Source organism: Salmo salar, chromosome ssa16 (assembly GCF_905237065.1).
Source record: "Salmo salar chromosome ssa16, Ssal_v3.1, whole genome shotgun sequence".
NCBI classification, from domain to species: domain Eukaryota; kingdom Metazoa; phylum Chordata; class Actinopteri; order Salmoniformes; family Salmonidae; genus Salmo; species Salmo salar.
The window spans coordinates 58,407,178-58,433,337 of record NC_059457.1 but is presented as its reverse complement, the minus strand read 5'-3'; the positions used below and the strand labels follow the sequence as shown (position 1 = coordinate 58,433,337).

At 50.1% G+C, this 26,160-nt stretch overlaps 1 protein-coding gene across 1 annotated transcript in view; it reads left to right on the top strand.

The window, feature by feature from the left end:
* The window catches only part of atp10a (ATPase phospholipid transporting 10A), a 217,411-nt gene that overhangs the window by 162,311 nt on the left and 28,940 nt on the right, over window positions 1-26,160 (top strand). Inside the window, exons 13-14 of the mRNA XM_045696689.1 lie at window positions 16,677-16,861; window positions 24,326-24,677. Of these exons, the coding sequence (XP_045552645.1) occupies window positions 16,677-16,861; window positions 24,326-24,677 (537 nt within the window). The remainder of the gene's footprint in view (window positions 1-16,676; window positions 16,862-24,325; window positions 24,678-26,160) is intronic.

Genomic DNA, 26,160 nt, shown 5'->3' with positions numbered 1-26,160 from the left:
TAGGCCTACGTTTTAATGCTTTCATTAGGCCTCTGCTCCACTCAGGAGGCCTCAGGCCTACATTTTAATGCTTTCATTAGGCCACTGCTCCACTCGGGAGGTCCTAGGCCTACGTTTTAATGCTTTCATTAGGCCACTGCTCCACTCGGGAGGTCCTAGGCCTACATTTTAATGCTTTCATTAGGCCACTGCTCCACTCGGGAGGTCCTAGGCCTACGTTTTAATGCTTTCATTAGGCCACTGCTCCACTCGGGAGGTCCTAGGCCTACGTTTTAATGCTTTCATTAGGCCACTGCTCCACTCAGGAGGCCTCAGGCCTACATTTTAATGCTTTCATTAGGCCACTGCTCCACTCGGGAGGTCCTAGGCCTACGTTTTAATGCTTTCATTAGGCCACTGCTCCACTCAGGAGGCCTCAGGCCTACGTTTTAATGCTTTCATTAGGCCTCTGCTCCACTCGGGAGGCCTACGTTTGAATGCTTTCATTAGGCCTCTGCTCCACTCGGGAGGTCCTCAGGCCTACGTTTTAATGCTTTCATTAGGCCACTGCTCCACTCGGGAGGTCCTAGGCCTACGTTTTAATGCTTTCATTAGGCCACTGCTCCACTCGGGAGGTCCTAGGCCTACGTTTTAATGCTTTCATTAGGCCACTGCTCCACTCGGGAGGCCTCAGGCCTACGTTTTAATGCTTTCATTAGGCCTCTGCTCCACTCGGGAGGCCTACGTTTTAATGCTTTCATTAGGCCTCTGCTCCACTCGGGAGGCCTACGTTTTAATGCATTCATTAGGCCACTGCTCCACTCGGGAGGCCTCAGGCCTACATTTTAATGCTTTCATTAGGCCACTGCACCACTCGGCAGGCCTCAGGCCTACATTTTAATGCTTTCATTAGGCCACTGCACCACTCAGGAGGCCTACGTTTTAATGCTTTCATTAGGCAACTGTACCACTCGGGAGGTCCCAGGCCTACGTTTTAATGCTTTCATTAGGCCACTGCACCACTCGGGAGGCCTCAGGCCTACGTTTTAATGCTTTCATTAGGCCTCTGCTCCACTCGGGAGGCCTCAGGCCTACGTTTTAATGCTTTCATTAGGCCACTGCTCCACTCGGGAGGCCTACGTTTTAATGCTTTCATTAGGCCTCTGCTCCACTCGGCAGGCCTACGTTTTAATGCTTTCATTAGGCCTCTGCTCCACTCGGCAGGCCTACGTTTTAATGCTTTCATTAGGCCTCTGCTCCACTCGGCAGGCCTACATTTTAATGCTTTCATTAGGCCACTGCTCCACTCGGCAGGCCTACATTTTAATGCTTTCATTAGGCCTCTGCTCCACTCAGGAGGCCTCAGGCCTACATTTTAATGCTTTCATTAGGCCACTGCTCCACTCGGGAGGTCCTAGGCCTACATTTTAATGCTTTCATTAGGCCACTGCTCCACTCGGGAGGTCCTTGGCCTACGTTTTAATGCTTTCATTAGGCCACTGCTCCACTCGGGAGGTCCTAGGCCTACGTTTTAATGCTTTCATTAGGCCTCTGCTCCACTCAGGAGGCCTCAGGCCTACATTTTAATGCTTTCATTAGGCCACTGCTCCACTCGGGAGGTCCTAGGCCTACGTTTTAATGCTTTCATTAGGCCACTGCTCCACTCGGGAGGTCCTAGGCCTACATTTTAATGCTTTCATTAGGCCACTGCTCCACTCGGGAGGTCCTAGGCCTACGTTTTAATGCTTTCATTAGGCCTCTGCTCCACTCGGGAGGCCTACGTTTGAATGCTTTCATTAGGCCTCTGCTCCACTCGGGAGGTCCTAGGCCTACGTTTTAATGCTTTCATTAGGCCACTGCTCCACTCGGGAGGCCTCAGGCCTACGTTTTAATGCTTTCATTAGGCCACTGCTCCACTCGGGAGGTCCTAGGCCTACGTTTTAATGCTTTCATTAGGCCACTGCTCCACTCGGGAGGTCCTAGGCCTACGTTTTAATGCTTTCATTAGGCCACTGCTCCACTCGGGAGGCCTCAGGCCTACGTTTTAATGCTTTCATTAGGCCTCTGCTCCACTCGGGAGGCCTACGTTTTAATGCTTTCATTAGGCCTCTGCTCCACTCGGTAGGCCTACGTTTTAATGCATTCATTAGGCCACTGCTCCACTCGGGAGGCCTCAGGCCTACATTTTAATGCTTTCATTAGGCCACTGCACCACTCTGCAGGCCTCAGGCCTACATTTTAATGCTTTCATTAGGCCACTGCACCACTCAGGAGGCCTACGTTTTAATGCTTTCATTAGGCAACTGTACCACTCGGGAGGTCCCAGGCCTACGTTTTAATGCTTTCATTAGGCCACTGCACCACTCGGGAGGCCTCAGGCCTACGTTTTAATGCTTTCATTAGGCCTCTGCTCCACTCGGGAGGCCTCAGGCCTACGTTTTAATGCTTTCATTAGGCCACTGCTCCACTCGGGAGGCCTACGTTTTAATGCTTTCATTCGGCCTCTGCTCCACTCGGCAGGCCTACGTTTTAATGCTTTCATTAGGCCTCTGCTCCACTCGGTAGGCCTACGTTTTAATGCATTCATTAGGCCACTGCTCCACTCGGGAGGCCTCAGGCCTACATTTTAATGCTTTCATTAGGCCACTGCACCACTCTGCAGGCCTCAGGCCTACATTTTAATGCTTTCATTAGGCCACTGCACCACTCAGGAGGCCTACGTTTTAATGCTTTCATTAGGCCTCTGCTCCACTCGGCAGGCCTACGTTTTAATGCTTTCATTAGGCCTCTGCTCCACTCGGCAGGCCTACGTTTTAATGCTTTCATTAGGCCTCTGCTCCACTCGGCAGGCCTACATTTTAATGCTTTCATTAGGCCACTGCTCCACTCGGCAGGCCTACATTTTAATGCTTTCATTAGGCCTCTGCTCCACTCAGGAGGCCTCAGGCCTACATTTTAATGCTTTCATTAGGCCACTGCTCCACTCGGGAGGTCCTAGGCCTACATTTTAATGCTTTCATTAGGCCACTGCTCCACTCGGGAGGTCCTAGGCCTACGTTTTAATGCTTTCATTAGGCCACTGCTCCACTCGGGAGGTCCTAGGCCTACGTTTTAATGCTTTCATTAGGCCACTGCTCCACTCGTGAGGTCCTAGGCCTACGTTTTAATGCTTTCATTAGGCCACTGCTCCACTCAGGAGGCCTCAGGCCTACGTTTTAATGCTTTCATTAGGCCTCTGCTCCACTCGGGAGGCCTACGTTTGAATGCTTTCATTAGGCCTCTGCTCCACTCGGGAGGTCCTAGGCCTACATTTTAATGCTTTCATTAGGCCACTGCTCCACTCGGGAGGTCCTAGGCCTACGTTTTAATGCTTTCATTAGGCCACTGCTCCACTCGGGAGGTCCTAGGCCTACGTTTTAATGCTTTCATTAGGCCACTGCTCCACTCGGGAGGCCCCAGGCCTACGTTTTAATGCTTTCATTAGGCCTCTGCTCCACTCGGGAGGCCTCCGTTTTAATGCTTTCATTAGGCCTCTGCTCCACTCGGGAGGCCTACGTTTTAATGCATTCATTAGGCCACTGCTCCACTCGGGAGGCCTACGTTTTAATGCTTTCATTAGGCCTCTGCTCCACTCGGCAGGCCTACGTTTTAATGCTTTCATTAGGCCTCTGCTCCACTCGGCAGGCCTACGTTTTAATGCTTTCATTAGGCCTCTGCTCCACTCGGCAGGCCTACATTTTAATGCTTTCATTAGGCCACTGCTCCACTCGGCAGGCCTACATTTTAATGCTTTCATTAGGCCTCTGCTCCACTCAGGAGGCCTCAGGCCTACATTTTAATGCTTTCATTAGGCCACTGCTCCACTCGGGAGGTCCTAGGCCTACATTTTAATGCTTTCATTAGGCCACTGCTCCACTCGGGAGGTCCTAGGCCTACGTTTTAATGCTTTCATTAGGCCACTGCTCCACTCGGGAGGTCCTAGGCCTACGTTTTAATGCTTTCATTAGGCCTCTGCTCCACTCAGGAGGCCTCAGGCCTACATTTTAATGCTTTCATTAGGCCACTGCTCCACTCGGGAGGTCCTAGGCCTACGTTTTAATGCTTTCATTAGGCCACTGCTCCACTCGGGAGGTCCTAGGCCTACATTTTCATGCTTTCATTAGGCCACTGCTCCACTCGGGAGGTCCTAGGCCTACGTTTTAATGCTTTCATTAGGCCACTGCTCCACTCGGCAGGCCTACATTTTAATGCTTTCATTAGGCCTCTGCTCCACTCAGGAGGCCTCAGGCCTACATTTTAATGCTTTCATTAGGCCACTGCTCCACTCGGGAGGTCCTAGGCCTACATTTTAATGCTTTCATTAGGCCACTGCTCCACTTGGGAGGTCCTAGGCCTACGTTTTAATGCTTTCATTAGGCCACTGCTCCACTCGGGAGGTCCTAGGCCTACGTTTTAATGCTTTCATTAGGCCTCTGCTCCACTCAGGAGGCCTCAGGCCTACATTTTAATGCTTTCATTAGGCCACTGCTCCACTCGGGAGGTCCTAGGCCTACGTTTTAATGCTTTCATTAGGCCACTGCTCCACTCGGGAGGTCCTAGGCCTACATTTTAATGCTTTCATTAGGCCACTGCTCCACTCGGGAGGTCCTAGGCCTACGTTTTAATGCTTTCATTAGGCCACTGCTCCACTCGGGAGGTCCTAGGCCTACGTTTTAATGCTTTCATTAGGCCTCTGCTGCACTCAGGAGGCCTCAGGCCTACATTTTAATGCTTTCATTAGGCCACTGCTCCACTCGGGAGGTCCTAGGCCTACGTTTTAATGCTTTCATTAGGCCACTGCTCCACTCGGGAGGTCCTAGGCCTACGTTTTAATGCTTTCATTAGGCCTCTGCTCCACTCGGGAGGCCTCAGGCCTACGTTTTAATGCTTTCATTAGGCCTCTGCTCCACTCGGGAGGCCTCAGGCCTACGTTTTAATGCTTTCATTAGGCCACTGCTCCACTCGGGAGGCCTACGTTTTAATGCTTTCATTAGGCCTCTGCTCCACTCGGCAGGCCTACGTTTTAATGCTTTCATTAGGCCTCTGCTCCACTCGGCAGGCCTACGTTTTAATGCTTTCATTAGGCCTCTGCTCCACTCGGCAGGCCTACGTTTTAATGCTTTCATTAGGCCTCTGCTCCACTCGGCAGGCCTACATTTTAATGCTTTCATTAGGCCACTGCTCCACTCGGCAGGCCTACATTTTAATGCTTTCATTAGGCCTCTGCTCCACTCAGGAGGCCTCAGGCCTACATTTTAATGCTTTCATTAGGCCACTGCTCCACTCGGGAGGTCCTAGGCCTACATTTTAATGCTTTCATTAGGCCACTGCTCCACTCGGGAGGTCCTAGGCCTACGTTTTAATGCTTTCATTAGGCCACTGCTCCACTCGGGAGGTCCTAGGCCTACGTTTTAATGCTTTCATTAGGCCTCTGCTCCACTCAGGAGGCCTCAGGCCTACATTTTAATGCTTTCATTAGGCCACTGCTCCACTCGGGAGGTCCTAGGCCTACGTTTTAATGCTTTCATTAGGCCACTGCTCCACTCGGGAGGTCCTAGGCCTACATTTTCATGCTTTCATTAGGCCACTGCTCCACTCGGGAGGTCCTAGGCCTACGTTTTAATGCTTTCATTAGGCCACTGCTCCACTCGGCAGGCCTACATTTTAATGCTTTCATTAGGCCTCTGCTCCACTCAGGAGGCCTCAGGCCTACATTTTAATGCTTTCATTAGGCCACTGCTCCACTCGGGAGGTCCTAGGCCTACATTTTAATGCTTTCATTAGGCCACTGCTCCACTTGGGAGGTCCTAGGCCTACGTTTTAATGCTTTCATTAGGCCACTGCTCCACTCGGGAGGTCCTAGGCCTACGTTTTAATGCTTTCATTAGGCCTCTGCTCCACTCAGGAGGCCTCAGGCCTACATTTTAATGCTTTCATTAGGCCACTGCTCCACTCGGGAGGTCCTAGGCCTACGTTTTAATGCTTTCATTAGGCCACTGCTCCACTCGGGAGGTCCTAGGCCTACATTTTAATGCTTTCATTAGGCCACTGCTCCACTCGGGAGGTCCTAGGCCTACGTTTTAATGCTTTCATTAGGCCACTGCTCCACTCGGGAGGTCCTAGGCCTACGTTTTAATGCTTTCATTAGGCCTCTGCTGCACTCAGGAGGCCTCAGGCCTACATTTTAATGCTTTCATTAGGCCACTGCTCCACTCGGGAGGTCCTAGGCCTACGTTTTAATGCTTTCATTAGGCCTCTGCTCCACTCGGGAGGCCTCAGGCCTACGTTTTAATGCTTTCATTAGGCCTCTGCTCCACTCGGGAGGCCTCAGGCCTACGTTTTAATGCTTTCATTAGGCCACTGCTCCACTCGGGAGGCCTACGTTTTAATGCTTTCATTAGGCCTCTGCTCCACTCGGCAGGCCTACGTTTTAATGCTTTCATTAGGCCTCTGCTCCACTCGGCAGGCCTACGTTTTAATGCTTTCATTAGGCCTCTGCTCCACTCGGCAGGCCTACATTTTAATGCTTTCATTAGGCCACTGCTCCACTCGGCAGGCCTACATTTTAATGCTTTCATTAGGCCTCTGCTCCACTCAGGAGGCCTCAGGCCTACATTTTAATGCTTTCATTAGGCCACTGCTCCACTCGGGAGGTCCTAGGCCTACATTTTAATGCTTTCATTAGGCCACTGCTCCACTCGGGAGGTCCTAGGCCTACGTTTTAATGCTTTCATTAGGCCACTGCTCCACTCGGGAGGTCCTAGGCCTACGTTTTAATGCTTTCATTAGGCCTCTGCTCCACTCAGGAGGCCTCAGGCCTACATTTTAATGCTTTCATTAGGCCACTGCTCCACTCGGGAGGTCCTAGGCCTACGTTTTAATGCTTTCATTAGGCCACTGCTCCACTCGGGAGGTCCTAGGCCTACATTTTCATGCTTTCATTAGGCCACTGCTCCACTCGGGAGGTCCTAGGCCTACGTTTTAATGCTTTCATTAGGCCACTGCTCCACTCGGCAGGCCTACATTTTAATGCTTTCATTAGGCCTCTGCTCCACTCAGGAGGCCTCAGGCCTACATTTTAATGCTTTCATTAGGCCACTGCTCCACTCGGGAGGTCCTAGGCCTACATTTTAATGCTTTCATTAGGCCACTGCTCCACTCGGGAGGTCCTAGGCCTACGTTTTAATGCTTTCATTAGGCCACTGCTCCACTCGGGAGGTCCTAGGCCTACGTTTTAATGCTTTCATTAGGCCTCTGCTCCACTCAGGAGGCCTCAGGCCTACATTTTAATGCTTTCATTAGGCCACTGCTCCACTCGGGAGGTCCTAGGCCTACGTTTTAATGCTTTCATTAGGCCACTGCTCCACTCGGGAGGTCCTAGGCCTACATTTTAATGCTTTCATTAGGCCACTGCTCCACTCGGGAGGTCCTAGGCCTACGTTTTAATGCTTTCATTAGGCCACTGCTCCACTCGGGAGGTCCTAGGCCTACGTTTTAATGCTTTCATTAGGCCTCTGCTGCACTCAGGAGGCCTCAGGCCTACATTTTAATGCTTTCATTAGGCCACTGCTCCACTCGGGAGGTCCTAGGCCTACGTTTTAATGCTTTCATTAGGCCACTGCTCCACTCGGGAGGTCCTAGGCCTACGTTTTAATGCTTTCATTAGGCCTCTGCTCCACTCGGGAGGCCTCAGGCCTACGTTTTAATGCTTTCATTAGGCCTCTGCTCCACTCGGAAGGTCCTAGGCCTACGTTTTAATGCTTTCATTAGGCCACTGCTCCACTCGGGAGGTCCTAGGCCTACGTTTTAATGCTTTCATTAGGCCTCTGCTCCACTCAGGAGGCCTACATTTTAATGCTTTCATTAGGCCACTGCACCACTCGGCAGGCCTACGTTTTAATGCTTTCATTAGGCCTCTGCTCCACTCGGGAGGCCTCAGGCCTACGTTTTAATGCTTTCATTAGGCAACTGTACCACTCGGGAGGTCCTAGGCCTACGTTTTAATGCTTTCATTAGGCCACTGCACCACTCGGGAGGCCTCATGCCTACGTTTTAATGCTTTCATTAGGCCTCTGCACCACTCAGGAGGCCTCAGGCCTACGTTTTAATGCATTCATTAGGCCACTGCTCCACTCGGGAGGCCTACGTTTTAATGCTTTCATTAGGCCTCTGCTCCACTCGGCAGGCCTACGTTTTAATGCTTTCATTCGGCCTCTGCTCCACTCGGCAGGCCTACATTTTAATGCTTTCATTAGGCCACTGCTCCACTCGGGAGGTCCTAGGCCTACGTTTTAATGCTTTCATTAGGCCACTGCTCCACTCGGGAGGTCCTAGGCCTACGTTTTAATGCTTTCATTAGGCCTCTGCTCCACTCAGGAGGCCTCAGGCCTACATTTTAATGCTTTCATTAGACCACTGCTCCACTCGGGAGGTCCTAGGCCTACGTTTTAATGCTTTCATTAGGCCACTGCTCCACTCGGGAGGTCCTAGGCCTACGTTTTAATGCTTTCATTAGGCCTCTGCTCCACTCGGGAGGCCTCAGGCCTACATTTTAATGCTTTCAGTAGCCCACTGCTCCACTCAGGAGGCCTACGTTTTAATGCTTTCAGTAGGCCACTGCTCCACTCGGGAGGTCCTAGGCCTACGTTTTAATGCTTTCATTAGGCCACTGCACCACTCGGGAGGCCTCAGGCCTACGTTTTAATGCTTTCATTAGGCCACTGCTCCACTCGGGAGGTCCTAGGCCTACATTTTAATGCTTTCATTAGGCCACTGCTCCACTCGGGAGGTCCTAGGCCTACGTTTTAATGCTTTCATTAGGCCACTGCTCCACTCGGGAGGTCCTAGGCCTACGTTTTAATGCTTTCATTAGGCCTCTGCTCCACTCAGGAGGCCTCAGGCCTACATTTTAATGCTTTCATTAGGCCACTGCTCCACTCGGGAGGTCCTAGGCCTACGTTTTAATGCTTTCATTAGGCCTCTGCTGCACTCAGGAGGCCTCAGGCCTACATTTTAATGCTTTCATTAGGCCACTGCTCCACTCGGGAGGTCCTAGGCCTACGTTTTAATGCTTTCATTAGGCCACTGCTCCACTCAGGAGGCCTCAGGCCTACGTTTTAATGCTTTCATTAGGCCTCTGCTCCACTCGGGAGGCCTACGTTTGAATGCTTTCATTAGGCCTCTGCTCCACTCGGGAGGTCCTAGGCCTACGTTTTAATGCTTTCATTAGGCCACTGCTCCACTCGGGAGGTCCTAGGCCTACGTTTTAATGCTTTCATTAGGCCACTGCTCCACTCGGGAGGTCCTAGGCCTACGTTTTAATGCTTTCATTAGGCCACTGCTCCACTCGGGAGGCCTCAGGCCTACGTTTTAATGCTTTCATTAGGCCTCTGCTCCACTCGGGAGGCCTACGTTTTAATGCTTTCATTAGGCCTCTGCTCCACTCGGGAGGCCTACGTTTTAATGCATTCATTAGGCCACTGCTCCACTCGGGAGGCCTCAGGCCTACATTTTAATGCTTTCATTAGGCCACTGCACCACTCGGCAGGCCTCAGGCCTACATTTTAATGCTTTCATTAGGCCACTGCACCACTCAGGAGGCCTACGTTTTAATGCTTTCATTAGGCAACTGTACCACTCGGGAGGTCCCAGGCCTACGTTTTAATGCTTTCATTAGGCCACTGCACCACTCGGGAGGCCTCAGGCCTACGTTTTAATGCTTTCATTAGGCCTCTGCTCCACTCGGGAGGCCTCAGGCCTACGTTTTAATGCTTTCATTAGGCCACTGCTCCACTCGGGAGGCCTACGTTTTAATGCTTTCATTAGGCCTCTGCTCCACTCGGCAGGCCTACGTTTTAATGCTTTCATTAGGCCTCTGCTCCACTCGGCAGGCCTACGTTTTAATGCTTTCATTAGGCCTCTGCTCCACTCGGCAGGCCTACATTTTAATGCTTTCATTAGGCCACTGCTCCACTCGGCAGGCCTACATTTTAATGCTTTCATTAGGCCTCTGCTCCACTCAGGAGGCCTCAGGCCTACATTTTAATGCTTTCATTAGGCCACTGCTCCACTCGGGAGGTCCTAGGCCTACATTTTAATGCTTTCATTAGGCCACTGCTCCACTCGGGAGGTCCTTGGCCTACGTTTTAATGCTTTCATTAGGCCACTGCTCCACTCGGGAGGTCCTAGGCCTACGTTTTAATGCTTTCATTAGGCCTCTGCTCCACTCAGGAGGCCTCAGGCCTACATTTTAATGCTTTCATTAGGCCACTGCTCCACTCGGGAGGTCCTAGGCCTACGTTTTAATGCTTTCATTAGGCCACTGCTCCACTCGGGAGGTCCTAGGCCTACATTTTAATGCTTTCATTAGGCCACTGCTCCACTCGGGAGGTCCTAGGCCTACGTTTTAATGCTTTCATTAGGCCTCTGCTCCACTCGGGAGGCCTACGTTTGAATGCTTTCATTAGGCCTCTGCTCCACTCGGGAGGTCCTAGGCCTACGTTTTAATGCTTTCATTAGGCCACTGCTCCACTCGGGAGGCCTCAGGCCTACGTTTTAATGCTTTCATTAGGCCACTGCTCCACTCGGGAGGTCCTAGGCCTACGTTTTAATGCTTTCATTAGGCCACTGCTCCACTCGGGAGGTCCTAGGCCTACGTTTTAATGCTTTCATTAGGCCACTGCTCCACTCGGGAGGCCTCAGGCCTACGTTTTAATGCTTTCATTAGGCCTCTGCTCCACTCGGGAGGCCTACGTTTTAATGCTTTCATTAGGCCTCTGCTCCACTCGGTAGGCCTACGTTTTAATGCATTCATTAGGCCACTGCTCCACTCGGGAGGCCTCAGGCCTACATTTTAATGCTTTCATTAGGCCACTGCACCACTCTGCAGGCCTCAGGCCTACATTTTAATGCTTTCATTAGGCCACTGCACCACTCAGGAGGCCTACGTTTTAATGCTTTCATTAGGCAACTGTACCACTCGGGAGGTCCCAGGCCTACGTTTTAATGCTTTCATTAGGCCACTGCACCACTCGGGAGGCCTCAGGCCTACGTTTTAATGCTTTCATTAGGCCTCTGCTCTACTCGGGAGGCCTCAGGCCTACGTTTTAATGCTTTCATTAGGCCACTGCTCCACTCGGGAGGCCTACGTTTTAATGCTTTCATTAGGCCTCTGCTCCACTCGGCAGGCCTACGTTTTAATGCTTTCATTAGGCCTCTGCTCCACTCGGCAGGCCTACGTTTTAATGCTTTCATTAGGCCTCTGCTCCACTCGGCAGGCCTACATTTTAATGCTTTCATTAGGCCACTGCTCCACTCGGCAGGCCTACATTTTAATGCTTTCATTAGGCCTCTGCTCCACTCAGGAGGCCTCAGGCCTACATTTTAATGCTTTCATTAGGCCACTGCTCCACTCGGGAGGTCCTAGGCCTACATTTTAATGCTTTCATTAGGCCACTGCTCCACTCGGGAGGTCCTAGGCCTACGTTTTAATGCTTTCATTAGGCCACTGCTCCACTCGGGAGGTCCTAGGCCTACGTTTTAATGCTTTCATTAGGCCACTGCTCCACTCGTGAGGTCCTAGGCCTACGTTTTAATGCTTTCATTAGGCCACTGCTCCACTCAGGAGGCCTCAGGCCTACGTTTTAATGCTTTCATTAGGCCTCTGCTCCACTCGGGAGGCCTACGTTTGAATGCTTTCATTAGGCCTCTGCTCCACTCGGGAGGTCCTAGGCCTACGTTTTAATGCTTTCATTAGGCCACTGCTCCACTCGGGAGGTCCTAGGCCTACGTTTTAATGCTTTCATTAGGCCACTGCTCCACTCGGGAGGTCCTAGGCCTACGTTTTAATGCTTTCATTAGGCCACTGCTCCACTCGGGAGGCCTCAGGCCTACGTTTTAATGCTTTCATTAGGCCTCTGCTCCACTCGGGAGGCCTACGTTTTAATGCTTTCATTAGGCCTCTGCTCCACTCGGGAGGCCTACGTTTTAATGCATTCATTAGGCCACTGCTCCACTCGGGAGGCCTCAGGCCTACATTTTAATGCTTTCATTAGGCCACTGCACCACTCGGCAGGCCTCAGGCCTACATTTTAATGCTTTCATTAGGCCACTGCACCACTCAGGAGGCCTACGTTTTAATGCTTTCATTAGGCAACTGTACCACTCGGGAGGTCCCAGGCCTACGTTTTAATGCTTTCATTAGGCCACTGCACCACTCGGGAGGCCTCAGGCCTACGTTTTAATGCTTTCATTAGGCCTCTGCTCCACTCGGGAGGCCTCAGGCCTACGTTTTAATGCTTTCATTAGGCCACTGCTCCACTCGGGAGGCCTACGTTTTAATGCTTTCATTAGGCCTCTGCTCCACTCGGCAGGCCTACGTTTTAATGCTTTCATTAGGCCTCTGCTCCACTCGGCAGGCCTACGTTTTAATGCTTTCATTAGGCCTCTGCTCCACTCGGCAGGCCTACATTTTAATGCTTTCATTAGGCCACTGCTCCACTCGGCAGGCCTACATTTTAATGCTTTCATTAGGCCTCTGCTCCACTCAGGAGGCCTCAGGCCTACATTTTAATGCTTTCATTAGGCCACTGCTCCACTCGGGAGGTCCTAGGCCTACATTTTAATGCTTTCATTAGGCCACTGCTCCACTCGGGAGGTCCTAGGCCTACGTTTTAATGCTTTCATTAGGCCACTGCTCCACTCGGGAGGTCCTAGGCCTACGTTTTAATGCTTTCATTAGGCCTCTGCTCCACTCAGGAGGCCTCAGGCCTACATTTTAATGCTTTCATTAGGCCACTGCTCCACTCGGGAGGTCCTAGGCCTACGTTTTAATGCTTTCATTAGGCCACTGCTCCACTCGGGAGGTCCTAGGCCTACATTTTCATGCTTTCATTAGGCCACTGCTCCACTCGGGAGGTCCTAGGCCTACGTTTTAATGCTTTCATTAGGCCACTGCTCCACTCGGCAGGCCTACATTTTAATGCTTTCATTAGGCCTCTGCTCCACTCAGGAGGCCTCAGGCCTACATTTTAATGCTTTCATTAGGCCACTGCTCCACTCGGGAGGTCCTAGGCCTACATTTTAATGCTTTCATTAGGCCACTGCTCCACTCGGGAGGTCCTAGGCCTACGTTTTAATGCTTTCATTAGGCCACTGCTCCACTCGGGAGGTCCTAGGCCTACGTTTTAATGCTTTCATTAGGCCTCTGCTCCACTCAGGAGGCCTCAGGCCTACATTTTAATGCTTTCATTAGGCCACTGCTCCACTCGGGAGGTCCTAGGCCTACGTTTTAATGCTTTCATTAGGCCACTGCTCCACTCGGGAGGTCCTAGGCCTACATTTTAATGCTTTCATTAGGCCACTGCTCCACTCGGGAGGTCCTAGGCCTACGTTTTAATGCTTTCATTAGGCCACTGCTCCACTCGGGAGGTCCTAGGCCTACGTTTTAATGCTTTCATTAGGCCTCTGCTGCACTCAGGAGGCCTCAGGCCTACATTTTAATGCTTTCATTAGGCCACTGCTCCACTCGGGAGGTCCTAGGCCTACGTTTTAATGCTTTCATTAGGCCACTGCTCCACTCGGGAGGTCCTAGGCCTACGTTTTAATGCTTTCATTAGGCCTCTGCTCCACTCGGGAGGCCTCAGGCCTACGTTTTAATGCTTTCATTAGGCCTCTGCTCCACTCGGGAGGCCTCAGGCCTACGTTTTAATGCTTTCATTAGGCCACTGCTCCACTCGGGAGGCCTACGTTTTAATGCTTTCATTATGCCTCTGCTCCACTCGGCAGGCCTACGTTTTAATGCTTTCATTAGGCCTCTGCTCCACTCGGCAGGCCTACGTTTTAATGCTTTCATTAGGCCTTAGCTCCACTCGGCAGGCCTACATTTTAATGCTTTCATTAGGCCACTGCTCCACTCGGCAGGCCTACATTTTAATGCTTTCATTAGGCCTCTGCTCCACTCAGGAGGCCTCAGGCCTACATTTTAATGCTTTCATTAGGCCACTGCTCCACTCGGGAGGTCCTAGGCCTACATTTTAATGCTTTCATTAGGCCACTGCTCCACTCGGGAGGTCCTAGGCCTACGTTTTAATGCTTTCATTAGGCCACTGCTCCACTCGGGAGGTCCTAGGCCTACGTTTTAATGCTTTCATTAGGCCTCTGCTCCACTCAGGAGGCCTCAGGCCTACATTTTAATGCTTTCATTAGGCCACTGCTCCACTCGGGAGGTCCTAGGCCTACGTTTTAATGCTTTCATTAGGCCACTGCTCCACTCGGGAGGTCCTAGGCCTACATTTTCATGCTTTCATTAGGCCACTGCTCCACTCGGGAGGTCCTAGGCCTACGTTTTAATGCTTTCATTAGGCCACTGCTCCACTCGGCAGGCCTACATTTTAATGCTTTCATTAGGCCTCTGCTCCACTCAGGAGGCCTCAGGCCTACATTTTAATGCTTTCATTAGGCCACTGCTCCACTCGGGAGGTCCTAGGCCTACATTTTAATGCTTTCATTAGGCCACTGCTCCACTCGGGAGGTCCTAGGCCTACGTTTTAATGCTTTCATTAGGCCACTGCTCCACTCGGGAGGTCCTAGGCCTACGTTTTAATGCTTTCATTAGGCCTCTGCTCCACTCAGGAGGCCTCAGGCCTACATTTTAATGCTTTCATTAGGCCACTGCTCCACTCGGGAGGTCCTAGGCCTACGTTTTAATGCTTTCATTAGGCCACTGCTCCACTCGGGAGGTCCTAGGCCTACATTTTAATGCTTTCATTAGGCCACTGCTCCACTCGGGAGGTCCTAGGCCTACGTTTTAATGCTTTCATTAGGCCACTGCTCCACTCGGGAGGTCCTAGGCCTACGTTTTAATGCTTTCATTAGGCCTCTGCTGCACTCAGGAGGCCTCAGGCCTACATTTTAATGCTTTCATTAGGCCACTGCTCCACTCGGGAGGTCCTAGGCCTACGTTTTAATGCTTTCATTAGGCCTCTGCTCCACTCGGGAGGCCTCAGGCCTACGTTTTAATGCTTTCATTAGGCCTCTGCTCCACTCGGAAGGTCCTAGGCCTACGTTTTAATGCTTTCATTAGGCCACTGCTCCACTCGGGAGGTCCTAGGCCTACGTTTTAATGCTTTCATTAGGCCTCTGCTCCACTCAGGAGGCCTACATTTTAATGCTTTCATTAGGCCACTGCACCACTCGGCAGGCCTACGTTTTAATGCTTTCATTAGGCCTCTGCTCCACTCGGGAGGCCTCAGGCCTACGTTTTAATGCTTTCATTAGGCAACTGTACCACTCGGGAGGTCCTAGGCCTACGTTTTAATGCTTTCATTAGGCCACTGCACCACTCGGGAGGCCTCATGCCTACGTTTTAATGCTTTCATTAGGCCTCTGCACCACTCAGGAGGCCTCAGGCCTACGTTTTAATGCATTCATTAGGCCACTGCTCCACTCGGGAGGCCTACGTTTTAATGCTTTCATTAGGCCTCTGCTCCACTCGGCAGGCCTACGTTTTAATGCTTTCATTCGGCCTCTGCTCCACTCGGCAGGCCTACATTTTAATGCTTTCATTAGGCCACTGCTCCACTCGGGAGGTCCTAGGCCTACGTTTTAATGCTTTCATTAGGCCACTGCTCCACTCGGGAGGTCCTAGGCCTACGTTTTAATGCTTTCATTAGGCCTCTGCTCCACTCAGGAGGCCTCAGGCCTACATTTTAATGCTTTCATTAGACCACTGCTCCACTCGGGAGGTCCTAGGCCTACGTTTTAATGCTTTCATTAGGCCACTGCTCCACTCGGGAGGTCCTAGGCCTACGTTTTAATGCTTTCATTAGGCCTCTGCTCCACTCGGGAGGCCTCAGGCCTAAATTTTAATGCTTTCAGTAGCCCACTGCTCCACTCAGGAGGCCTACGTTTTAATGCTTTCAGTAGGCCACTGCTCCACTCGGGAGGTCCTAGGCCTACGTTTTAATGCTTTCATTAGGCCACTGCACCACTCGGGAGGCCTCAGGCCTACGTTTTAATGCTTTCATTAGGCCACTGCACCACTCGGGAGGCCTACGTTTTAATGCTTTCATTAGGCCACTGCTCCACTCAGGAGGTCCTAGGCCTACGTTTTAATGCTTTCATTAGGCCTCTGCTCCACTCGGGAGGCCTCAGGCCTACGTTTTAATGCTTTCATTAGGCCACTGCTCCACTCGGGAGGCCTCAGGCCTACGTTTTAATGCTTTCATTAGGCCTCTGCTCCACTCGGGAGGCCTCAGGCCTACATTTTAATGCTTTCATTAGGCCACTGCTCCACTCGGGAGGTCCTAGGCCTACGTTTTAATGCTTTCATTAGGCCTCTGCTCCACTCGGGAGGCCTCAGGCCTACGTTTTAATGCTTTCAACGCCTCTATTCCCCCAAAATAACAATGTTGGGTCGCAATACAGTTCATCAACCACTAGTACGCATCATTTGAGATTTGTGTGAAGATACGCACAGCACACTGTCCCGTCAAATTCAAAATGGATAAATACCAAACTTTACTGAAAAACTGCATGTTCAATGAGGCCCCATGGAGGTTCATACTAGTACTGCATACCTTCAACACCGATGTCCGCTGAAGACCTGTGGAAAGGTTATGTCTTAATGCAACAGCTTTGATGTTTGTATGGTTTTCTAGGAGCAACGGGTATAGAGGACCGTCTACAAGACGGTGTCCCAGAGACCATTGCTTCGCTGCGGAAGGCGGGGCTCCAGATCTGGGTTCTGACGGGGGACAAACAGGAAACAGCCATCAACATCGCCTATGCTTGCAAGCTGCTGGAACCTGACGATGAGATCATCACGCTCAACGCTGACTCGAAGGTGAGAGATCGTCACACTCAACACCAGTGGTGGGAAAAAGTACACGTTTGTCAAACATGGGTAAATCAAATCAAATGTTTTTATAATAGCCCTTCTTACATCAGTTGATATCTCAAAGTGCTGTACAGAAACCCAGCCTAAACCCCCCCCCCAAACAGCAAGTAATGTAGGTGTAGAAGCACGGTGGCTAGGAAAAACTCCCTAAAAAGGCCAAAACCTAGGAAGAAACCTAGAGAGGAACCAGGCTATGAGGGGTGGCCAGTCCTCTTCTGGCTGTGCCGGGTGGAGATTATAACAGAACATGGCCAAGATGTTCAAATGTTCATAAATGACCAGCAGGGTCAAATAATAATAATCACAGTGGTTGTCGAGGGTGCAACAGGTCAGCACCTCAGGAGTAAATATCAGTTGGCTTTTCATAGCCGATCATTGAGAGTATCTCTACCGCTCATGCTGTCTCTAGAGAGTTGAAAACAGCAGGTCTGGGACAGGTAGCACGTCCGGTGAACAGGTCAGGGTTCCAGTAGGTCTGGGACAGCAGGTCTGGGACAGGTAGCACGTCCGGTGAACAGGTCAGGGTTCCATAGCCACAGGCAGAACAGTTGAAACTGGAGCAGCAGCACGGCCAGGTGGACTGGGGACAGCAAGGAGTCATCATGTCAGGTAGTCCTGAGGCATGGTCCTAGGGATCAGGTCTTCAGAGAGAGAGAGAGAGAGAGAGAGAGAGAGAGAGAGAGAGAGAGAGAGAGAGAGAGAGAGAGAGAGAGAGAGAGAGAGAGAGAGAGAGAGAGAGAGAGAGAGAGAGAGAGAGAGAGAGAGAGAGAGAGAGAGAGAGAGAGAGAGAGAGAGAGAGAGAGAGAGAGAGAGAGAGAGAGAGAGAGAGAGAGAGAGAGAGAGAGAGAGAGAGAGAGAGAGAGAGAGAGAGAGAGAGAGAGAGAGAGAGAGAGAGAGAGAGAGAGAGAGAGAGAGAGAGAGAGAGAGATAAGCAAAGATACCTGAATAAAAGAAAATTAGTTAAGTGAAAGTCACCCAGTAAAATACTATTTGAGTAAAAGTCTAAAAGTATTTGGTTTTAAATATACTGAAGTATCAAAAGTAAAAGTACAAATAATAAAAAATTCCTTATATTAAGCAAACCAGACAGCACAATGTTCTTGATTTTTAATTTACGGATAGCCAGGGGAACACTCCAACACTCAGACATCATTTACAGATAGCCAGGGGAACACTCCAACACTCAGACATCATTTACAGATAGCCAGGGGAACACTCCAACACTCAGACATCATTTACAAACAAAGCATGTGTGTCCAGATCAGAGGCAGTAGGGATGACCAGGGATGTTCTCTGTTTAGTGAGTCCTCCAGATCAGAGGCAGTAGGGATGACCAGGGATGTTCTCTGTTTAGTGAGTCCTCCAGATCAGAAGCAGTAGGGACGACCAGGGATGTTCTCTGTTTAGTGAGTCCTCCAGATCAGAGGCAGTAGGGATGACCAGGGATGTTCTCTGTTTAGTGAGTCCTCCAGATCAGAGGCAGTAGGGATGACCAGAGATGTTCTCTGTTTAGTGAGTCCTCCAGATCAGAGGCAGTAGGGACGACCAGGGAAGTTCTCTTGGTGTGTGAATTGGACCTGCTGTCCTGCTAAGCATTCAAAATGTAATGAGTACTTTTAGGTATCAGGGAAAATGTAAGGAGTAGAAAGTACATTATTTTCTTTAGGGATGTAGTGAAGTAAAAGGTGTCAAATATTAATAGTCAAGTACAGATACCAAAAAAAACTACTTAAGCAGTACTTTAAAGTATTTCTACTTAATTACTTTATACCACTGCTCAATGCTGACTCTCAGGTGAGATGATACACACACACACACACACACACACACACACACACACACACACACACCCTCAACACTCTCAGGTGAGATGATACACACACACACACACACACACACACACACACACACACACACACACACGCCTCAACACTCTCAGGTGAGATGATACACACACACACACACACCTCAACACTGACTCTCAGGTAACTGACCAAACCACAGCTGTGTCCAAAATGGCACCCTATTCACTATATAGCGCACTACACTCTCTGTCTCTCTCTCTCTCTGTGTCTGTCTCACTCTCTCTCTCTCACTCTGTGTCTGTCTCACTCTCTCTCTCTCACTCTGTCTCTCTCTCTCTCTCTCTCTCTCTCTCTCTCTGTGTCTGTCTCTCTCTGTCTCTCTCTCTCTCTCTCTCTCTCTCTCTGTGTCTGTCTCTCTCTGTCTCTCTCACTCTGTCTCTCTCTCTCTCTCTCTCTCTCTGTGTCTGTCTCTCTCTCTCTCTCTCTCTCTCTCTCTCTCTGTCTGTCTCTCTCTGTCTCTCTCTGCACCAGGAGGCGATTGCAAATCAAATCGGCAAATCAAACTGTATTTGTCACATGCTTCTTAAACAACAACTGTAGACTAACAATGAAATGCTTATTTATGGGCCCAACCCAACAATGCAGAGAGAAATAATTACAAACAAAAGAGTCAGTGCAGATAGCCCAGGTAGCTTTTTGGCTAACTATTTAGCAGTCTTATAGCTTGGGGGTCAATGCAGATAGCCCAGGTAGCTTTTTGGCTAACTATTTAGCAGTCTTATAGCTCGGGGGTCAATGCAGATAGCCCAGGTAGCTTTTTGGCTGACTATTTAGCAGTCTAAAGGCTAAGGCTCTAAGGCTCGGGGGTTTAGATGTCGGTTGTTTTGCTCTCGGATTCCCACAGGCCTCACAAGACTCGTCTGAAGGTCCCCCAGTAGCAGTCGAAAAGATTAAATGGAAGTATATATGGACACTTGTAAAGTGACAAAAAATAAGGTTAAATACATGTTTAAAAAACAAATTATAATAATAACAAATGTTTCCTGATCTTATATCTCTCCGATATAGGACCGACACTTCAGAACTTACTTTCAGATGTTTTTTTGGGGGGTGACTATCTGTTGTTCCATGTAGTGCAGGGTTGCCCAACTGGCGGCCCGAGGGCTGAATTTAGCCCGCAGGTGGTTTTATTTGGCCCCCCAAGTTTTCTGAGCAAAACAAATATAGTTTTTTTTTATGTGTGGAATTTTCAATGTTGGATGGAAGGAGCAGCCCGACAGGATGCTCTCGATTGTGCATCTGTATAAGTTTGTCAGGGTTTTGGGTGACGAGCCATATTTCTTCAGCCTCCTGAGGTTGAAGAGGCGCTGTTGCACCTTCTTCACCACGCTGTCTGTGTGGGTGGACCATTTCAGTTTGTCCGTGATGTGTACGCCGAGGAACTTAAAACTTTCCACCATCACTACTGTCCCGTCGATGTGGATAGGGAGGGGTGCTCCCTCTGCTGTTTCCTGAAGTCCACGATCATCTCCTTTGTTTTGTTGACGTTGAGTGAGAGGTTGTTTTCCTGACACAACACTCCCAGAGCCCTCACCTCCTCCCTGTAGGCCGTCTCCTCGTTGTTGGTAATCAAGCCCAATACTGTTGTCGTCTGCAAACTTGATGATTGAGTTGGAGGCGTGCATGGCTACGCAGTCATGGGTGAACAGGGAGTACAGTGTTGAGGATCAGCAAAGTGGAGATGTTGTTTCCTACCTTCACCACCTGAGGGCAGACCGTCAATGTCCAGGACCCAATCGCACAGGGCGGGGTTGAGACCCAGGGCCTCAAGCTTAATGATGAGCTTGGAGGTTACTATGGTGTTGAATGCTGAGCTGCAGTCAATGAACAGCATTCTAACATAGGTATTCCTCTTGTCCAGATGGGATACGGCAGTGTGCAGTGTGATGGCGTCGTCTGTGGACCTGTTGGGGCGGTATGCAAACTGAAGTGGGTCTAGGGTGGCCGGTAAGGTGGAGGTGATATGATCCTTAACTAGTATCTCAAAGCACTTCATGATGACAGAAGTGAGGGCTATGGGGTGATAGTCATTTAGTTCAGTTACCTTTGCTTTCTTGGGAACAGGAACAATGGTGGCCATCTTGAAGCATGTGGGGACAACAGACTGGGATAGGGATTGATTGAATATGTTCGTAAACACACCAGCCAGATGGTCTGCGCATGCTCTGAGGACGCAGCTAGAGATGCCGTCTGGGCCGGCAGCCTAGCGAGGAGGGTTAAAACGTTTAAATGTTTTACTCACGTCGGCCACGGTGAAAGAGCGTCCAGGGTCCTTGGTAGCGGGCTGCGTTGGTGGCACTGTATTATCCTCAAAGCAGGTAAAGAAAGTGTTTCGTTTGTCTGGAAGCAAGACATCGATGTCCGCGACTCAGGGGCTGGTTTTCTGTTTGTAGTCCGTGATTGACTGTAGACCCTTCCACATACGTCTCGTGTCTGAGCCGATGAATTGCGACTCTACTTTGTCTCTTTACTGACACTTTGCTTGTTTGATTGGCTTACGGAGGGAATAACTACACTGTTAGTGTTCGGCCATATTCCCATTCTCCTTGCCATGGTTAAATGCGGTGGAAAGTGCTTTCAGTTTAACGCGAATGCCGCCATCCATGCACGGTTTCCGGTTAGGGAAGGTGTTAATAGTCACAGTGGGTACAGTGTATCTCCTATACACTTCCTTATAAACTCGCTCACCGAGTCAGTGTATACATCATTATTCTCTGAGGCTACCCGGGAACATATCCCAGGCCACGTGATCGAAACAATCTTGAAGCGTGGAATCCGATTGGTCAGACCAGCGTTGGATAGACCTAAGCACGGGCGCTTCCTGTTTTAGTTTCTGCCTATAGGAGGGGTGCAGCAAGATGGATTCGTGGTCAGATTTGCCAAAAGGGGGCGAGGGAGGGCCTTGTACGCGTCGCGGAAGAATCACAAAATAGCAAAGTTGGGTCAGAGCTCGCAAGATAGCTGCCACGCAGTACGGCGCCATCTTCAAATTTTAACCAAACTTACACACAGCTTTATAGGGGCGACAGATGGAATAAGGAGAGAGGGGTAGACAGGCCAGGGAGAGAGTCACAGACAGGGTACAGGAACAATGGTGGCCATATTGAAGCATGTGGGGACAGCAGACTGGGATAGGGAGAGATTGAATATGTCCGTAAACACACCAGCCAGCTCTAAGGACACGGCTAAGTATACCGTCTGGGCTAGCAGCCTTGCGAGGGTTAACACGTTTAAATGTTTTACTCACGTCGGCCACGGAGAGGAGAGGTTGGAGGGGGGCGCTGTCCTTGTTAGCGGGCACTGTATTATCCTCAAAGCGGGCAAAGACGTTGTTTAGTTTGTCTAGTAGTGGTATCTTTGCAGCAATTCGACCATGAAGGCCTGATTCTCCTCTGAACAGTTAATGTTGAGACATCTGTTAGCATTTATCTGGGCTGTAATTTCTGAGGCTGGTAACCTCTAATGAACTTATCCTCTGCAGCAGAGGTAACTCTGGGTCTTCCTTTCCTGTGGCGGTCCTCATAAGGCTGGTAACCGCTAATGAACTTATCCTCTGCAGCAGAGGTAACTCTGGGTCTTCCTTTCCTGTGGCGGTCCTCATGAGAGCCAGTTTCATCATAGCGCTTGATGGTTTTTGCGACACATTTTCCGTATTGACTGACCTTCATGTCTTAAAGTAATGATGAACTGTAATTTGTCTTTGCTTATTTGGGCTGTTCTTGCCAAAGTATGGACTTAGCCTTATTTGCTAAAATACCATATTCTGTATACCACCCCTACCTTGTCACAACACAACTGATTGGCTCAAAGGCATTAAGAAGGAAAGAAATTCCACAAATTAACTTCTAAAAGGCACACCTGTTAATTGAAATGCATTCCAGGTGACTACCTCAGGAAGCTGGTTGAGAGTGTGCACAGTGTGCAAAGCTGCCATCAAGGCAAAGGGTGGCTACTTGAAGAAACTCAAATGTAAAATATATTTTGATTTGTTTAACACTTTTTTGGTTACTACATGATTCCATATGTGTTATTTCATAGTTTGTCTTCACTGTAATTCTATCCATGTCCTGCTTGAAACAGAATATTACAGTTCTTCAGGTCCTGTTGATAGGATAGTCTTGAGTCTAGAGCTCATCCAGTTTATTCTCTAGTGATTGTCCGTTCGCTAATGGAATGTACAATCGAGGCAGTTTATTTACTCGCCAACGTTGTGTCTTCAGGATGCTGGCTCATTTTTCCCCTACTTGCGCCGCCACTTCCTCTTTCGAGTCCCGGGTATTAGGGCCTGTTTAGGAGTTGGCAGAATGTCCTGCTTTACTCCGTTAAAGTAGAAATTTACATCCAAATTGAGGTTAGTGATCGCTGTTCTAGTGTCCAGAAGTTGTTTTCATTATGGCGGAGACATTATGTACCAAAACAATTAAGATCAGTCTAAAATTAACTGAACTGATCAGTTCATTTTGATCAGTAAAACGGCTTGTATCCACTGCAGCACCATCTAACTGGAGGAGAGTTTCTATTACAGCTATGCCTGTCTCTCTCCCTCCCTCTGTCTGTCTCTCTCTCTCCCTCTGTCTGTCTCTCTCTCCCTGCCTGTCTCTCTCTCCCCCTCTCTGCCTGTCTCTCTCTCCCCCTCTCTGCCTGTCTCTCTCTCTCCCTCTGTCTGTCTCTCTCTCTCCCTGTCTGTCTCTCTCTCCCTGTCTGTCTCTCTCTCCCTGCCTGTCTCTCTCTCCCCCTCTCTGCCTGTCTCTCTCTCCCCCTCTCTGCCTGTCTCTCTCTCCCCCTCTCTGCCTGTCTCTCTCTCCCCCTCTGCCTGTCTCTCTCTCCCCCTCTCTGCCTGTCTCTCTCTCCCCCTCTCTGCCTGTCTCTCTCTCCCCCTCTCTGCCTGTCTCGCTCTCATCCTCTCTGCCTGTCTCTCTCCCCCTCTCTGCCTGTCTCTCTCTCCCCCTCTCTGCCTGTCTCTCTCTCATCCTCTCTGCCTGTCTCTCTCCCCCTCTCTGCGTGTCTCTCTCCCCCTCTCTGCGTGTCTCTCTCCCCCTCTCTGCCTGTCTCTCTCTGCCTGTCTTGTCTCCCTCTCTGCCCGTCTCTCTCTCCCTCTCTGCCCGTCTCGCTCTCCCTCTCTGCCCGTCTCTCTCTCCCTCTCTGCCCGTCTCTCTCTCCCTCTCTGCCCGTCTCGCTCTCCCTCTCTGCCCGTCTCTCTCCCTCTCTGCCTGTCCCTCTCTCTCTCTGTCTCTTTCTTTCTCTGCCTGTCTCTCTCCCTCTCTCTCTCTCTTTCCCTCTCTCCCTCTCTGTCTCTTTCCCTCTCTCCCTCTCGCTCTCCCTCTCTCTCTCTCGCTCTCTCTCCCTCTCTGCCTGTCTCTCTCTCTCTCCCTCTCGCTCTCCCTCTCTCTCTCTCTGCCCGTCTCTCTCTCCCTCTCTGCCTGTCTCTCTCTCTCTCCCTCTCTCCCTCTATGCCTGTCTCTCCCTCTGTCTGTCTCTCTCTCTCCCTCTCTCCCTCTCTCTCTCTCTCTCTCTCTCTCTCTCTCTCTGTCGGTCTCTGCAACAGGAGGCGATGGCAGTCCTTCTAGAGGAGAGTCTACACTACATCCAGGCTAAGTTCCTGTCCTCGGATCCTTCCAGATCCTTTCAGAAAGACTACGCTCCCGCCTATTCCTTCCCCCCTCCTCCTCCTCCTTCCTCCTCCTCCTCCCAGACCCAGTCCTTCCTGGTGCACCGGCTGGGTTTGGTAATTGACGGGCGGACGCTGGCCTACGCACTGGACAGCAGCCTAGATGAGAAGTTCCTGGCGGTGGCGAGGAGCTGTCGGTCAGTCCTCTGCTGTCGCTCCACGCCGCTGCAGAAGAGTATGGTGGTTAAACTGGTCCGGAACAAACTGAAGGTCATGACGCTGGCCATAGGTAGGTGCCAGTCTAGTTCCTCAACGTTCCTCAACGCTGGCCATAGGTAGGTGCCAGTCTAGTTCCTCAACGCTGGCCATAGGTAGGTGCCAGTCTAGTTCCTCAACGCTGGCCATAGGTAGGTGCCAGTCTAGTTCCTCAACGCTGGCCATAGGTAGGTGCCAGTCTAGTTCCTCAATGCTGGCCATAGGTAGGTGCCAGTCTAGTTCCTCAATGCTGGCCATAGGTAGGTGCCAGTCTAGTTCCTCAACGCTGGCCATAGGTAGGTGCCAGTCTAGTTCCTCAACGTTCCTCAATGCTGGCCATAGGTAGGTGCCAGTCTAGTTCCTCAACGCTGGCCATAGGTAGGTGCCAGTCTAGTTCCTCAACACTGACCATAGGTAGGTGCCAGTCTAGTTCGTCAACGCTGGGCATAGGTAGGTGCCAGTCTAGTTCCTCAACACTGGCCATAGGTAGGTGCCAGTCTAGTTCCTCAACGCTGGCCATAGGTAGGTGCCAGTCTAGTTCCTCAACGCTGGCCATAGGTAGGTGCCAGTCTAGTTCCTCAACGTTCGTCAACGCTGGGCATAGGTAGGTGCCAGTCTAGTTCCTCAACGCTGGCCATAGGTAGGTGCCAGTCTAGTTCCTCAACGCTGGCCATAGGTAGGTGCCAGTCTAGTTCCTCAACGCTGGCCATAGGTACAGTGAGTGGAAAAAAGTATTTGATCCCCTGCTGATTTTGTTCGTTTGCCCACTGACAAAGAAATGATCAGTCTATAATTTTAATGGTAGGTTTATTTGAACAGTGAGAGACAGAATAACAACAAAAAAATCCAGAAAATCCAGAACAGCTCAAATAAGCAAAGAGAAACGACAGTCCATCATTACTTTAAGACATGAAGGTCAGACAATGCGGAAAATGTAAAGAACTTTGAAAGTTTCTTCAAGTGCAGTTGCAAAAACCATCAAGCGCTATGATGAAACTGGCTCTCATGAGGACCGCCACAGTAAAGGAAGACCCAGAGTTACCTCTGCTGCAGAGGATAAGTTCATTAGAGTTACCAGCTTCAGAAATTGCAGCCCAAATAAATGCTTCACAGAGTTCAAGTAACAGACACATCTCAACATCAACTGTTCAGAGGAGACTGTGTGAATCAAGCCTTCATGGTCGAATTGCTGCAAAGAAACCACAACTAAAGGACACCAGTAAAAAGAAGAGACTTGCTTTGGCCAAGATACACGAGCAATGGACAGTACACAGGTGGAAATCTGTCGTTTTGATCTGAGTCAAAATGTGAGGTTTTTGGTTCCAACCGCTGTGTCTTTATGGGACGCAGAGTTCGTGAACAGATGATGTCCCCATGTGTGGTTCCCACCGTGAAGCATGGAGGAGGAGGTGTGATGGTGTGGTGCTGCTTTGCTGGTGACACTGTCTGTGATTTATTTAGAATTCAAGGCACACTTAACCAGCATGGCTACCACAGCGTTCTGCAGTGAGACGCCA